The sequence below is a fragment of the Dryobates pubescens genome, chromosome 14 (genome assembly GCF_014839835.1).
Source record: "Dryobates pubescens isolate bDryPub1 chromosome 14, bDryPub1.pri, whole genome shotgun sequence".
In the NCBI taxonomy this organism is placed as follows: domain Eukaryota; kingdom Metazoa; phylum Chordata; class Aves; order Piciformes; family Picidae; genus Dryobates; species Dryobates pubescens.
The window spans coordinates 29,024,182-29,041,609 of record NC_071625.1 but is presented as its reverse complement, the minus strand read 5'-3'; the positions used below and the strand labels follow the sequence as shown (position 1 = coordinate 29,041,609).

The 17,428-nt window shown below is 43.2% G+C and overlaps 1 protein-coding gene across 6 annotated transcripts in view; it reads right to left on the bottom strand.

Annotated features, from left to right (window-relative positions):
• RUNX1T1 (RUNX1 partner transcriptional co-repressor 1) overlaps positions 1 to 17,428 on the bottom strand; it is a 118,657-nt gene that overhangs the window by 20,827 nt on the left and 80,402 nt on the right. For all 6 annotated transcript variants that reach the window (XM_054167189.1, XM_054167191.1, XM_054167192.1 and 3 more), the window contains 4 exons: positions 14,955 to 15,136; positions 8,170 to 8,420; positions 6,819 to 6,904; positions 6,045 to 6,246 (listed from right to left, as the gene is read on the bottom strand). In XM_054167189.1, coding sequence (XP_054023164.1) covers positions 6,045 to 6,246; positions 6,819 to 6,904; positions 8,170 to 8,420; positions 14,955 to 15,136 — 721 coding nt within the window. The remainder of the gene's footprint in view (positions 1 to 6,044; positions 6,247 to 6,818; positions 6,905 to 8,169; positions 8,421 to 14,954; positions 15,137 to 17,428) is intronic.

The window sequence follows — 17,428 nt, the reverse complement described above, 5'->3', positions numbered from 1 at the left end:
AGCTCTTATTCCAACCACAAATTCTTTACATGAGGAATGAGATCCTCTGCAAGAAGAATTAAATCAAGAGCTTATGAGAGTCTTTCCCATAGTTTGGAATCATGCACATAAAAAAAGACAAGAAGCACTTATGAAGACAATAAAAACCATATTTTCCAAGCAAGAAAAATATTATTAACATGACTATTATTTAGTCAGCAGTGATGAGTCCATGAAAACAATCTTCTTTTCAGAGCTAAACTACAGGACATGACCAGAGGATGTCTTATATTACTATCACAGAATGCTAGGGATTGGTAAGGAACTCAAAAGATCATCCAGTCCAAGGCCCCTGCCAGAGCAGGATCACCTAGAGGAGGTCACACAGGAATGCATCCAGGCAGGTTTTGAATGTCTCCAGAGAAGGAGAGACTCCACAACCTCTCTGGCCAGCCTGCTCCAGGGCTCTGGCACCCTCACAGTGAAAAAGTTTTTCCTCATGTTCACATGGAACCTCCTCTGCTCCAGCTTGCACCCACTGCCCCTTGGTCCTGTCATTGGACATCATGGAGCAGAGCCTGGCTCCATCCTCCTGACACTGCTCTGCACATCTTTATAAACATAAATGAGGTCATCCCTCAGGCTCCTCCAAGGTAAAGAGCTTCAGCTCCCTCAGCCTTTGCTCACAAGGGAGATGTTCCAGTCCCTTCACCACCTTTGTGACTCTGCACTGGACTCTTTCAAGCAGTTCCCTGAGGTCCTTCTTGAACAGAGGCACCCACAACTGAACACAATATTCCCCACATGGCTTCACCAGGGCAGAGCAGAGGAGGAGGAGAACCTCTCTTAACCTACTAACTGTATCCCAGGATGCCATTGACCTTCTTGGCCACAAGGGCATGTTGCTGGCTCATGGTCATCAGAACCTTCAGGTGAATGGTGTTAAAACCATGGCTGTGTTCTCATTTGAAGAGAGTAAGAAAAGGAAAAACACCAACCTCAACCAGGAAGGAAGTCAAACCCAAACACTGAACACCCAAGTGTGCAATGTTTCTGCCACTGCAGCTCAGTCTAGCAGCATCCAATGCAGCACACCACAACCCAGCCCAACCCTCCCACACAGGCAGGGTATTCAGAGCAATACTTAACAGCACCAGTGACAAGCATTAGAGAGGCTTTAAACAACAGAATTACAAGCTATAAATTATCCCATGTTGAGAACTTCGTGCATATCACAACAATGCTGATCATCTGCACACTGCACAGGGAAGATTTTTATCATCATAGAATTGTTTCAGTTGGAAGAGGCCTTTAATATCCTTAAGTCCAACTATCAACTCACCACCACCACACCCACTAAGCCATGTCCCCAGGTGCCATGCCTACATGTTATTTTAACGCCTCCAGGGATGGCAACTCTGCCGCCTCCCTGGGGAGCCTATACCAATGCCTGACCACTCTTACAGCAAAGACGTTTTCCTAATATCCAATCTAAACCTTCCCTGGTGCAACTCAAGGCCATTTCCTCACATCCTATCACTAGTTAATTGGGAGTAGAGACCACCCCCCACCTCATTACGATATCCTTTCAGCTGGCTGTAGAAGAATAATGGCAGCATGAACAGTGAGGCTCTGGTGGGAATGTCCTGGCCAACACTCTAAGGATTAGGGTGAACAACCTTTGGTAAAAACTAAACTAGCTCTGAAGGGGTTAACATTTCAAAATGTCTGAAGCGATGGCTAACCTATGTGTTTTTGACACATTCACACACTTCTGAGAAGCCTGCCTTCCTGGGGCAAGTCCTGCAGGTATTGGCACTCTTCAGCTGGGAGATTTCAAACCCTGTTTTGTAAGATTTCCATTCAGATAAATTCAACAGACACAAAACATCAACATCACTGCAGACCTTCTGATGTGTGCCTGCACCACTTATCTAGAGCCACAGCTGCATTCAATAAGGTTATAGATCTTGTTTATAACCCACAATGTCGAGGAACCCTCATCTTTAATTTATGTGGCTGTGTATTTCAGTATACAATGTCTGATATGTGCAATTATTCACTATTAGGATGAGAGCTGCAGTCCTGCTGCAGTGTGTAGTACTGAAATTCTTCAGCAGAAATGGAGGAGTCAGATGATGTATTATTCACTTCATAGACCATCACAGTTCATCAAGTGAATATATATAAAGTCTGAGTCATTTTTAGACTTTCATAAACATGTATTATTCACACTGAGAAGAATGGACTCATCTTACCTTTCACACTCTCAGAGAATAATGAAAGCTTGTAAGCTGCTGTAGCTGGCTAATGCATGTATTGGATTACACTGCGTTAAAACAAATGATCAAATATTTAATTTGATTTCTTAATTAAAAATATCAACAGAGAAGTATTGATCAGATACTGTCAAGCTCAACATGATTTACAGGGATTTGAATTTAAAAGAAGAACAACAATCTTTGGCAGGAAAGAGAGAAAAAAAAAAAAGCCTGACTGGCTCCAAATGACAGCCTGAATTTTCTTGCAGTTTGCTTTGGACTCAAACTACCTGTGCTGAATTTCAGCTCAGAGCTTTCCAGTGAGAGCTACCTATGAAGACTGTGGCATAATGCTTATAGCAAGAACTTACATAGAATACATAGAATAAACCAGGTTGGAAGAGACCTTCAAGATCATCGTGTCCCACCCATCAACCAATCCAACACCACCCAAACAACTAACCCACGGCACCAAGCACCCCATCAAGTCTTCTCCTGAACACCTCCAGTGATGGCGACTCCACCACCTCCCCAGGCAGCCCATTCCAATGGCCAATCACTCTTTCTGTATAGAACTTTTTCCTAACATCCAGCCTGAACCTCCCCTGGCGCAGCCTGAGACTGTGTCCTCTTGTTCTGGTACTGGCCGCCTGGGAGACGAGACCAACATCTGCCTGTCTACAACCTCCCTTCAGGTAGTTGTAGAGAGTAATAAGGTCACCCCTGAGCCTCCTCTTCTCCAGGCTAAGCAACCCCAGCTCCCTCAGCCTCTCCTCGTAGGGCTTATGTTCCAAACCCCTCACCAACTTTGTTGCTCTTCTCTGGACTTGTTCCAGCAAGTCAACCTCCTTCCTAAACTGAGGGGCCCAGAACTGGACACAGTACTCGAGGTGCGGCCTAACCAGTGCACTTCAGTGGTATTTTAATCATAAAGAACAAGAAACAAAGGCACAGAATCACAGCACATCTCTGGTTGGAACAGACCTCAAAGATCATCCAGTCCACCCCTTGACCCGGTAGCCATATGGGCCCCATTTTTTTCCCCTCTCGCTAGTGGAGATGACAAGGTGGATTTAAAGGGTGGATTACCTTGATTTAAAAAAATAAAAAATAAGGTACAGAGGGGACATTTGGAATCCCTGAACACTATTTACATCTTGTGGTATTTCATTTCAAATACTGGAGGAACTTTACACCCCCTTGTTTTAATTTCAAAACTACGATACAAAGCCCTGAACAAAAGAGCACCTCGAGACTCACTGACACTGTTTCATTTTATGACACCTCTGCATGTTACCAGTGTTCATTTTTGTTAACTAGATTACTACCAGATTTGAGGAAATATGAGGATTACCTTTTCATAGACTCCAGAGTAAGTATTTTCTGCCTTACATGTCAGACATAAATATTTATGATTGATGTGGGTGTTAGATCACTGAAGCAACCCCAATTTCATATCCATGAATCTCCGAAGCAGGTTTCAAAGGCGAAGAACCAAAATAGACAAGTTTGAATTGAAATAGTCTGTCTCCAACCAGTTCATACCCATGGTACTGCAGAGGGACTGGTGCTTCCAGTGCTGAAGCCTATGCCATCTAACATCTTTTTAAGCGATCAGACTTTGCTGTTTCCAATAATTCATCTTAGAATCACAGAATAGAATCACAGAATCAATAAGGTTGCATCAAGTCCAACCTGTCAGCCAATACCTCCTGACTAACTAAACCATGGCTTTCAAGTGCCACATCCAATCCCCTCTGGAACATCTCCAGGGATGGTGTCCCAGCAGCAACATCCCTAAGTATCTGTTTCTTATTGTCCACTATAGGGCTTTGGAAGAAGCAAGAAAAACAAAGCATCCACCACAGCAAACAACACATGGGTGGAGATCTCTTACAACCATCAGCATCCTCCTAAGATGTGGAGAGCAGCTTCTCTGCCACTCAGTTCTTGGCTTTTGCATCTCACTGCTGATCTGGCAGTGGCTCACACGAGCTCCTACACAGCTCAGCATGAGGACAGTGCTGAGCAAGCAGATCCTGATGCCCCCCCATTTACCACATTACCTGTGCAAGTTAGGCCAGTCTGCAGCCCCACAAATAAAACAGGATCTAATTGCATGTTGTATCTTCATTTTATCTTCTGTTGCTGCTGTTCTGGTTATTATTTTTCTGGGATTATACTGTTATCTATAAAGTTCTGATGAATGTCTTGAGTTCCACATTCTTTGGGGTAATTACAAAATCTCAATTTCCTTTCAGGTGTCTTTGTTCCTTTACCTATACATGCAAGTACCATGGCCTGGTTCTCTTTGCATCACAGCTTTACTACATAAGGCTGACACCGCTTTTGATCCAGGGGCTTCCTCAAACATGGTATTGGGGAAGCTGCAGATGGGATCAATGTTTCAGATGGCCTATTTATGAGTCTACATTTAACACTCTTAGTTACAAGCAATGCCCCTTCCTGAGGAGGGCTCCTCTGGGGACTAGACTTTATTAATGAAGTTGGGAACAGCATTTCCATAACCCTTCCTTTCAATGACTGAAGATCACTTGTAGAGTTATTGGCTCAGATCTTTTCACACACACACACACACACAAAAGGTTTGTTTGTTATGAAGAGGCACTAAATATTACAGTGACAACTCTATAGAGATTTACCAAGAGGAAGATGAAGAGGGTATTGGATTTGGTTTCCTATTTTTCTATTTGCAATTAAATGAGTTTTAGATTCAGTAAGTTATTCTTAAGGAGAAAAGGAAAACACAGGTTTTAATTAACACAGTTGCAAAATAACACACACATGCAGTTCTACTGATGAGCACAGTTTCTGGTGATTTTGAGTAGATGGCATTTGATATGGACAATTTCTTTCATTAAAGGTAAATATTAGACAAGCAATCATAGTTTGCTGTTCTCTTCAAAAGAGCAGAGAACAATAAAAAAGCATCACTGAGATGTGTTTCTTTATCATGCCTGCCATAGAAGTGGGGGGATAGGGTAGAAACAGACCAGCACATCAATAAATCACAAAAAGCCCACAAAGTAAAAGCTTGTTTTGACACAGTTGAGTTGTCTTGCAGTAGCTGTGTGAGGTATCACACGAGTGTGGGTGTGAAGGGGATAGAAGTCCACTTGCTTGATCTGCTCCTCATAAGTGGCTCTGCAGCTTTAGGCAAACCCTGAGTGGCTCTATTTACACAGTGAACAGCATCCAAACTAGCTCAGACACACCTGTGTAGGCTGCAGCACTAGACACAGACCTAGGAGGATCCTGTGAGCATGGCTGTGGGCATCCTAGACGTTGTTTCTTTCTTATATAGAAACCAAGTACAGCTAAGGACTTTATATTTCCATATAAATAATGCTCTCTCTTTCTATTTCTCTTCATTTCTTTAGATGACGTGATTTGATCCAAGAAGGTGAAAGCCCTTGGCCTCACAGTGCTACACAATCCAGGAACAACCCTGTGTTTCCTTCATCAAGCAGGCAAGGGAGAGAGATGGAAGGGATGGGGAGTCAGTGCACAACTCAGTGCTCTGCCATCCCTACAGGACAGTCTGTCCTTCCATCACACCACTTGTAGACACTGATGAATGGAAAGCAACTTACCAAACTACCAAATCAGCCCAAACCCCAAGTCACTGCACATGCAAACAAGACTATTAGGGGACAAGAGTTCTATTTCATTCAGTAGTCAACAAAGAATATGCCGCTGCTATCACGGAAGAAGAATCAGAAGAACAAAAACTCAGCTGAGATGAAAGAGGCGAGGTAAACAATTTGAATGAGGATACTGTACCTAATGTAACTGGATCTGGATTCACTGGGCTCTGCTGTCTGGAATGACTACTGCTGCTGTTACCACCTTTTTTTAAATCCTCTGCATCACTGTACCGCCGTATCCAGTAATTGAGCTCCTCTCGGTCTGCTTCTTGACATCGCCGTAGGACAGTGAGAGACCGCCTCGTTTTTTCCACCATGTCCATTATGCAGTTTAACAGCTACTCACAGCAGTGGGTGGGGCAGAGAAACAACACAGAACATTTTATTCATTAACTGACAGAAGACCCAAGAAAACATTCATGTGCTGAGTAATGCTTTAATAAGGAAGGAGTCTCCCTGCTGTCTCAGATACAGCTGAAAATGTCCAGTCTTGTCTGAAGAATGACAATCCCTGCCTGTTTCACTGGTGATCCTGAACTCTACAGAGAGAGATTTCTGGGGGAAAGGAGGAAAAGACTGAACAGGCTGCAGCCCCACAGAGGCCAGGAATTTGCTCTGGAAGTGATACCTAACAAATGTCGTAAGAGGCAAAAAATTCAAAGAACAAATCCACTCTCTCCTAGATGCAGGCTTTGCAGAGCAGCAACCATTCCTCTTTTGGCAGCCTGGAATATTAAGGATACTGCAGTAGATACTTAACAGTAAGACCTGGGGGAAGCTGATTTCATCACCAACTCTTTCAAGACCTGTTCTAGGATTCAGATTTGTTCCAAAAAGGAAAACTTTTAATTTCCTATCTCAGCAGAGCTCCTTTGGGACAATTATACCAAAGAGTACATTTAGTCCTTACGTGGTCAAGGTGTTTCCACTCTTCTGCCCATTCTCTGTCTGTTAGCCTGTGATCAATCATTTCTTCTTGACGTGTGCCATGCAACCCTGACAAAAAGGAGCACATCATATTTACAGCGTTAGGAGTCCTCAGGGCAATGGGGAAAAAGGGATGGGGGAAAAGAACCTATCAGACAAATCCATCATACATTACCTGATCTATTATCAGGAAGTGTCACCACAAAAATAAATGGAGGTTTCAAACCTTTGCTCTAAATTCTCTTTGGCACTTTTCCACATACAAGATGCTATTTTTTTACTGAATTTAATATCTTCAATTCTGTAGGTTGCAAGATGACCTCTCTAAAAATGGGATGCCAGTCTCTGAATATATACAATTATAGCATATCTAGAACATTTAATCCAATATATAATTCCTTGTTTGCACTCCTTGAAGAAGGCAGCAAGACAATTCTTTGGTAACCTGGTATACTGAATACTAGCTGTACTTCAGAGAGTTGAACAAAATACTGGTCTAAACTCAGTGTTATTTCCCTAAATGCAGTAATTACTACCACGTCAACAGCGCATCATTAAGGGTTCATCCCTTCACAGATGTTTAAACAACATGTGGTTAAAATGTAGCACATCTATCAGAGCAGTTGACAACATGATACAACCACACCAGTTTTTATTATCAACACTCAGTAGAAACTGACACTTGCTCTTTGTTTAGACTCCACTATACAGATGCTGAATATTTGTAAATGTTCCTCTCTAGTGAAGATTTGTTTTAAACAAGGAAGAATAGTAAGTGCAGATGTGAAGCAAGCTAGGCAAATCCAAAAGCATCAGGCATCCCAGTAAACCAAAATGTGCTGTGTGGGGTGCGATCGATGCTTCTGCTGTCTGCATCCTCTGCAGACACCCCCACACTGCACTGCACTCGAGATACGACACACAAAACGCTTCTCCACAGGCTAGTAACATTCCTCTAGTCTAGGCTGAAATCAAGCTGTATCAATGTTGTTATTGTCACAAATGTGGCCTTAGAAGAAAATTAAAAGGCTCTACCTATCCTTGCCTGACAGATACCTGAGTATCCATTTTATCTACACAGCTGTGAGAGCACACGTCTCTCCTCCTTCTGACTCTCTTGCTTTAAAATGTAGTAAAGGTAATCCACCCATGTTTACAAATACAAATCTGAAATAAGGCCATGAGAAGCAGCCAGAGGGACACAGAGTTAAAAAGGCTACACCTGAATGGCAGGGATATTTAATCAGCAAAGCCCCTCCTGTTCACAACACAAAACATAACTGCAAGGAAAAGAGAAACCTCAAAAGACAATGCAGAAAATCAGCATGCCTTACCCATAGGTCTGTTTCTGTCCCTGAGGTCCCTGTGATTGGGGTGTCTGTATGAGTCCCTGTAGTGGTGGGCAATGGCCATATCATCCAAACGATAATGCTGAGGTGGAGGTGGGGTGGGATGAGGCAGACCATTGGGCTGATAAGATAAGCCATTATTTGGACTGTACCGCTGGCCTGGGCTAATAGTGCAGGGCCGCTTGCTTGGATGCTCTGAGTGCAAAGGCTCTCTGTCAAAGCCATTTTCTTTGGTTCTGAAAAACAAAACAAAGAAACTTTAAGTCACTCAGCAGAGCTGCTCTGGAACACACACCCCTGCCTACACGTGCGGCCTCAGGAACTGAAGTTTGTTCCTTCACTTTGCTCCAAGTGTGTGGTGTTGCAGGACATTTCACAACACGGTTTGTTGAAAGGACACAAAGGACACATTCACCTTGCCCAGCTCTCCCTGTAATTTCAGAAGCACTGCAGGGTGAGCCTTCCTATGGAGGGCTTACAGAGCTGGGCCACAGAGCAAGCAGCCTTCGCTGAAGCCAAGGGCTGGTGGGATGGATACAGATGTAATTGCAAAGCTGAAACAGTCAACTGATACGGGAAGCTAGGGGTTGAGAAATTCCTACTACAGACTTAAGGTAGTGAATGTCAGTGTACTGAGGCTCAACTATACCTAGTGACAAGATGAGATCCCATAAAGATCAATGTCACACTGAGGCTTTGGGCAAGAATGACTCCAGATGATGAGAAATGCTTCCTTCAGAGATTCTGGTACCATCTGGGCTATTGCAGTCGAAGGTGCTGTGACTGTCATTAATTTTGTAGGGAGATGTGGTTAGACTCAAGTACTCAATAAAGTTCAAGATTTCCCACCTCATTACTCTTAGAAGATTTATGTTCAGGCAAGGAGGAAGAGTTATCAGGGACAGGGGCAGTTTTTTACATTATAGATACTCATTAATTCAATTAATAATCAGCTGTTTCTACTTTGCACCTCTGCCTGGGGATCTGCATCTCACACTGAACTCATTACTTCAACAGATTCACAACTCCTTTTAGGGAAGCTTCCTTTTGCTCAACTATGGGGCTTTTTTACTAGTGGAATAAACCAAACCTATGAAATGTTAGCTTTGAACAGAAAGCTTATTGGGTAGAATAACTGCTGCAGGGGAATCTTTTCCTCCAGAAACCTTTATTAAACAGCCTTTTTTAAAGAGAACTCTCTCCTTCATGGTTTACAGATGGCATAATCTATCTTCCTAGTAATAACAACATTTTTCCTTGCTGTCAGGAAGGTAAGTTTGATCTAATTTTCATGTTTCTCTGCTGCTAAAACCAACTGCCCTTCACAGACCCTCCCCCACAAACCATCCCCAGGGGACTGTCTGTGGAGAAACACTCAATGTATTAATTGTTGCCCTTCAATAGGTTCTCCTTTAATGTCAATGAGAGAAAGACTGAAACCAAATCCAGTGGAAGAGAGGCTGAAAGTAAGATCTTGCAACTGCCAGCAGGAATATAAACTATACACAAATGTATCAAAGTCTCATCAGAACAGGAATCACTGGCAAATTAACTGCAGCTGAACCTACTGAAAATAGCAATAATAGTCAAAGTACCCAAGAGTGACAGCATTCAGGTGCCTTAAGGTCAACTTACTAATACTCTGCTGTTCATTTCAGTCCTTCTCCTTCCTCTGGGTCTCATCCCCTCAGGACAGCAGAGTTTCCCCAGATGCCTGACACTGAATGTGTAGAAAACCTAACTGACACACTTTCTTGTTTTTCTTGCTCCTGCTGGTTGCATTTTCCTTGATGGGCACCCAAATCAACACTGTTGTTTGGAAAAGTGGCAACATGATAAAGATGGGCTCCCTCAGCTATGGGTCATTTTGCTTGGAGCCATGATTTAAAGACAATAGACTAGACAGCAGTCGTTACCCTGTACCCATTCATCAGACTTTAAGTTTGCAAGTTATCATTTCAGTTTTAAGTGACTGCAATTTATGACCATGCAAAACTGCCTTGAGTGGGAAATCTTCACTTGATCAAAAGCATTTCACCAATTTCTAAGAACACTAAAGTCAGCTGGCTAGAAGGAGGCAAAGCTGTTCGTATGCTGTGCAAGATGCCTTGATTTAAATTGGATTTCCACCAACAAACTCTTGGTGGCCAACCAATGTTGGAATAAAATGTTTATTTTGTTTGTAATATTGTCTAGCAGAAAAGATTGATATTGCCTGGAGGTTAGGAGGAAGTTTTACACAGAGAGAGTGATTGCCTATTGGAATGGGCTGCCTGAGGAGGTGGAGGGGTCGCCGTCACTGGGGGTGTTCAGGGCGAGGCTTGACAGGATGCTTGGTGCCATGGTTTAGTTGATTGGGTGGTGTTGGATGATAGGTTGGACATGATGATCTCGAAGGTCTCTTCCAACCTGGTCTATTCTATTCTATTCTATTCTATTCTATTCTATTCTATTCTATTCTATTCTATTCTATTCTATTCTATCCTTAACAGTTCATATGAAGAAAATTCTTTGTAAATGCCTCATAATTACATATAGCTTGCAAGGAGCATAGCTCCTTCACTGTGAGCATTGTGAGCACTGTGAGCATCCTTCACTGTACTGAGATGAGGAGAAGCTTCTTCAATTAAGATCTACCCAACAGAATGACTGGAGTTGGTATCTGTGCCCAAGCACCTTTGACATGAATGTCTTGTTGGTGTGCCACGGTCACAGCAAGCACAGCACATTTTAAAGTCACCAAGCAATCATAGCCACTCAATCAAAATCAGAGCTATTCTAACCCATTTTTTTGCTATCCTATGTCCACTTTGTAGGCAAAAGTCACTATGTGACATGGTCATATGCCATAGAGCCCTCTCCAACAAGCCCCAAAGATGGCTAATTAGCAAAAAAGTCTTCAGTAGTTACCGTATTTGAAATGATTTTTTTCATAACTGACTATTTGTTCACCAAAATAAAACCTCACGTTAGTCCAAGTTCCTTTGCTTTACAACAGTGGAATGCAAAAGTTGTAAACAAAATATAGTGAAGGCTTTGTTCATGACATGTCATGAACAAATTACTAAAATGTGTTGTCTCCTCAGGTGTCACTTTTTCTCTCTTGCAGTGACTGATGGTTCCCAGTGTTATTACAGAAACAGATTGATCTTTTTAATGAGCTACTTTAATAGACTCCAAAATCTCACCGTGGCTGCTCATCCGTGTCAGACCATATGCACCAAGAAAACATTCAGTAAAACACAAAGCTCTGTTGTCAGATTGCTCCATAAAACCTCACATACAGTAGGCTTGGATATGCAGCTAAATAACCAGAACTGGAAAATGCACATGCAAAAAAACCCAAAAGGCTCTGAACCTGTAAGCAGAAAATATTGCTGTATGTGGATTCTCTCCAACAAAAAGAAAATCAAAAGGTGGATGTGGTTATGTGAAACACACACATTCCACTTCCTTTGCCCTATCTCTTGGTGTGTTTTGCCTCTGCTAGAACCAAGAGGATGCAGTGACCTGTGACTGAAAGAAAAATGTAAATATGGAAAAAATGTGTGCCTATTTCTTTATCTATAAATTATGTAGACACACACAACCACATCTATATCATATCTATAGCTAAAAAAAGCTTTTATATGTGTGTGTGTATATATATATATCTCTATATATATATCTATCTTACATATATGCATATATATATTATAACCCCTGGCAAGTGAGAAAGATACCACTGTTTACTAATCTACAAATTACAATTTACTATCTCCAAACAGAATTATTCCAACTGCATTTAGTCCCCCCTGGAAAGGTTCATAAATTCATAGAATGGTTTAGGTTGGAAGGGACCTTAAAGATCACCCAGTTCCAACCTCCCTCCCATGGACAGGGACACCTTCCACTTGACCTCATCCAACCTGGTCCTGAACACCTGCAGGAAAGGGGCATCCATGTCCTTCCTGAGCAACCTGTTCCAGTGCCTCACCACCCTCACTCTAAAGGATTTCTTCCCAATCTTCAGTCTCAAGCTGCCCTCCTCAAGCTTCAATCCATTCTTTCTCATCCTGTCATTACAAGCCCTTGTAAAAAGTCCCTTCCCAGCTTTCCTGTAGCTCCCTTCAGCTACTGGAAGGCTGCTCTAAGATCTCCCCAGAGCCTTCTCTTCTCCAAACTGGACAGCCCCAGGTTTCACATCCTGTCCCTGTAAGGGAGGTTCTCCAGTTCTCTGATCATCTCCATGGCCCTCCCTCTAGACCTGCTCCAGCAGTTCCATTCCCCTTTTGGACACAGTACTCCACAGAGCAGGGGGGCAGAATCCCCTCCCTGTGCTGCTGCTCTCCGCTTTGGATGCAGCTCAGCACACAGCTGCCTGCTGGGCTACCAGCAACCCTTGCTGGCTCCTGGGGAGTTCGTCATCAACCAACATCTCCAAGTCCCTGTCCTCCAGGCTGTTCTCCTGCCACTCCTTGGCCAGACTGTATTTATGCTTGGGTTGTCCCAACCCAGGTGCAGGACCTTGCACTTGGCCCTGTTGAACTTCATGAGTTTGGCTTGGGCCCACCTCTCAAGCCTATCCAAGTCTCTGTGGATGGCATCCCTTTCCTCCAGTGCTGTCAACCAGACCACACAGCTTGCTATCATCTGTTGCCTTTTAGTCACTTTTTTTCCATCTTCTAGCAACAGAATCACAGCAAAACCCCTCCCCCCCGTCCCCCCACTTTAGAGGAAGGATGCCTCATATTTTCCTTTGTATTTTTATTAGTACATTTGAAAACTACTTACATATCTAAACAAAAGGTATATCTATTTCCAGATGTTTCCTCCTGCTTCTCTGTAAACAATTAAAATAATTAATAGTATAATGAGTATAAAGCCAGACAAGTATTTGGTTTCACTACTTGGTCTGGGCATGCTCTGACTCTGAGGACAGTTTTTTGTAGTTGATTTACTTACATTATCCAAATGAAAAGCTATGTGGACTCCCATACAGTAAATTTAAGAACCTTCCCAACAGGATCTTATTCCTTTTACTAAATCTATAGTTAAAAGGCTATTGAGTGCATATGACCACTCCACTGAACTCCACTGTAAAGCTTTAATCATAGTCAAAGGAGAAGCAGTTGTGACGAACCGGTGGCAGGGTAGTTTGATACTGGGGGGAAGAAAATCAGCATATTTTTAAACTCAAGGCACCACTGCAATGGGTGAGATGGGCAGTCTCTTTCCAGGTCTTTCAAGGCAGCAAAGAATTTCAGAGTCAAAAAAGGGATGGGGTTGTCTGAAATGCCGCTTCCTCCAAACTAAGGAGTCTAACTTCAAGCAGCAGTCTACAGAGGCCGGCAGATCACCTCAGAGCATGCACGCCAGTGGGACACCCCACATTACAGCCCCCACCTAGGATCCCAGGAATTCAAACACAGGATCTTACCCACAACACTAGAAGTTAAACTGTCTACCCCTCATCCCAAAAGCTGCATTAATACCTCCAGAGAAGCTGAAGACTCCTTCAGCTGGACACAGGCTTAGAGAGACTTCAGTTGTGAAACCAAAGGCGATGGCTCACCATCAGAAACTTCCCAGTTTCAAGAGCACCTCTGCATTTTTTGGCAGAACGGCATTATAAAAGCTCCACACTACAAAATCCATGGCAAACAAGCCCATGAAAAGATCTAGTCCCTGGGCCTCCCAAAGGTACAGTGTATATGATGCTAGCCAAAACTTCTAACGCTGTCATGGGAAGACAGTTACAAATAAATAACCACAAGAGTATTTTCTTCAAACACTACACAAAGAACTTTATTCAAGTTAGGAAATTGGCCCACACCCCTAAAACTACTGTACTTCACACACATGCACTGCTCATGCATGGGCTTCTCCTCAGCTCTACAACAAAGCAGATTTCAGTGAGCATTTCTTCTGTTTGGAAGAAATACCCTGACGAATATTGGATAGGTGATTATGCAAACATGGCACAGCAGAAGGGCTCAAAGCCCTCACTACACTCTAGAGATTGCCTTGTACTTCCCAAGGAGTGCCTCAGCCACTTCCCCATATTTACTGTTTAGTCCAACAAAATCTCGAGTACAAAGGACTTGCATATGGAACTGATCTGCTGCCTGTCACTTTGTGCAGCACACAAATACCATGCCCCATACAGCAGACTATTGGTTGGACAGTGCTACTTCTATGTGGGTATGACCACAGTGTGTCCTCAGGTGAGTTTGCTGACTGAATCATCATCACATCATGTATTTATATACACTTGTGATACACCTCTGGAGTATCTATATATCCATGCATCCATCCTGCAGATGCAGGGCCTCCTGCAACTGGACAAGGGACAATCATTTTAAACTTAAAGCAGGGAGACTTTGACTAGCACTGAGGAAGGCATTTTTTACAGTGAGGGTGATGAAACACTGAAATTGGGTGCCTAGAGAGGTGCTAGGTGCCCCATCCCTGGAAGCACTGAAAGAGAGGTTGGATGAGGCTCTGAGCAACCTGATCTAATTAAAGATGTCCCTGGAGTAGATACCTTTTTAAAGTCACCTTTAAAGGTCCCTTAGCAACCCAATCTATGCTAAGATTCTATACACACATATGCAAAGGCAATCCATCTCTTGCAGAGCTGTAATGAAGGCAAGACCTGCAAACCAGGGAACATCATCCCAGTTCCTCCCAGGCACTCACCCCTACACTCTCCTCTTGCTAGTGCAGCTCAGCACATTTGTCCCATTGGACACTTGTGAGCAGGGTGTACAAGGCATGGTGGTGCTCACCTGTCTGGAGTTCGCCTCTTCCCGTTTTCGTTCACATCGAGAAGCAGCTCTGAGGAGTCAACAGGTGAGGTGGTGCTGGCATCCAGAAGCAGCTGTTCGTGCTGGGCGAGGTACTGGGCTGGGTTCTGCTTGGCTAGCCTTGCACAGTGCAGCAGCTCCCGCTGCAGCAGGGGCAGATTGGCCTGCAAGAATGGTGCATATGTTAAGAGAGTGGCTTGTAAGCAGTTGCAACAGAGATAAAGCCAAAAAATCAGAAATCAAAGGACAGCCTGATTTGAGATGAACCTGATGCAAGCATCCTCAGTTAGGATTGCTGTGGATAGCTTCCTGAAAGCTGGAAGCCTCCTTATAAGACAGGTCATGGCTATGGTAAGTACGCATGGAAAGATAGAAGTGTACTGAAAATGGGAAAGAAAACTGTAGTTGCTGTGAGACAACCAGGTTTCACACCTTTAGAAAGGGGGAAAAGCACTGCCCTGGCTGACCTCATCCCTTTTCTTACTATCCAAAACCTGAGTTTCTATGGAGCAGTGTTTCAACAAGTGACAAACCTTCTTCAAAATATATTTCCTATTCAGATTTCTTTTGAAACTATAGGGTCTGAAGATCTGTAGCTCTGGACATTGCCTAAGTCACCATCCTATCAGGGCCTTGAGGGGAACAGAATTGCTCTCAGCTTTCCCATTACACTGGCAGTTACACATTAAAACAAAAACTGCAATAAAATTTCACAAACCATATAGAAAAAGCAATTGGTCTTATAGGAGAAAAATTAACAGAGACCTCTCTATGGTTGGGTCAAGTGTACAGGCTGATTTTGGCCACCATGGCCCAATACACAACAAGAACTAGGCTCTGGGAAGCTAGGTGCAGAATGAAGCACTGCAATTCTCCCGACTGTGGGCAGGGACTCTTAAGAAGAGGTACACTCATCTGGACTCTGAAACCAAAATGGCCTGGACACAAAGATGTGTGCAGAGGCTCATCCCTGATAGCAAAAGCAGTTCTCTCAATGTGCAGTAGCACATTTCACCCAGCATGGGTGCCTGCTGGTGCCTGCAGACAGACTTCTGTATCTCTACAGGTGACAGATAAAAAACAGCTCTTGTCCAGAAGTCAGGTATCCGTGCTACAAGAACACTGACAGCTAACAAACATGGCATTACTGCCTTACAGTCTTCTAAAATGTTGCACTTCAGGGTCTGGAATACAGTCCTGCTCTTGTTTTGGATTGGACCTTATTTCCCTCAAGATCCAGGTAGTGCCTTAGACACCTCCATCCATTTCATAAACACGGATAGGAAGAGAACATGTTTTTTTAATGCAGCTGTCAGATCTGTTTTCTACTTTGAAAAGTACTGTTCTAGCCAGAAAAGAAACATTATCTCTGCACCTGCAAAAGAAGACACAACTCCAAAAGCCTGTTTTATCATTTCAGTGCTCACTCAGGTAATTAGCTAATAATTTCCCATTGTTGGATGTTCCTACTTTCTTTGAAACTTCAGTAACAGAAATATTTCTGTATTCTAATTTAAATCAAAAGGGCTCCATCAGACTACGCTATAATAGGTTCTGATGCAAGATTTTACAATTCCAAGTTGAAATCAATTACTTACAGCCATATTAAAATATATATTTAAATGGAGACATTTTGTCATTCAGAGAGCCTGAGTAACTCAGCATCATCAGATCATATATTGATACTGATGCTTAGAACAAATAGGCACAGCACAGCTATTGAAAAACAGAGTGTTGGCGGCACCTAACACGGACATCATGTCCCACTTAAATTTAATAGACTGAATCCTCCTTGATATTCATACAGACAATGTGTACAAAAAGGCTCCCAGCCAGTGAAGGTTTCTGCAGGTGAACGATCTTATCTTCCTCTGAAGCAGAATTGTTAAGAAAGGTAAAGCAACTGGATGGCTATTTATCTTCTGTAGCAGATCGGTGCTACCCAGCATGAGGCACCCTACCAACACATGGTGGAAAGTAGTCCCTTTACCAGAAATTTTATTACAGAAGAACAAATGTTGGCTTCTGACTGCAGTGCAGCGTTTGGCAGACCTAGCAACCTGTAGTGGATCTAGACCAGACAAGGTCTGGTGCAAGAGGTTTCAAGAAGGTTTGAGTGACTTGCGTACGACCGGAGGCAAAGCTGGTAGCTGAAAACAGCCCTGGCCTCAGGACAAGTCTTTGGGACTGCAGGGCCCAAGAGTCTTTCTCTTGCCATGGCAATGCCGTGGGGCATGGCAGAGATTCTAGCTCTGATCCTGGCAAAGTAGTATTGACAATTTACCACTGGCTTGAAGGCAAATAAGCACCTTAGCTAAACTTGGTCCCAGATTGGTTTGGTCCACAATAAATACATACAGAAAAATTACACATATTTGCTGGATGCTCTGGCAAGAAGTACAGAGAGCCTTCCATCTGGTCCCTGCTCAACATGCATTTTGGGTTTTTTTCCTGCC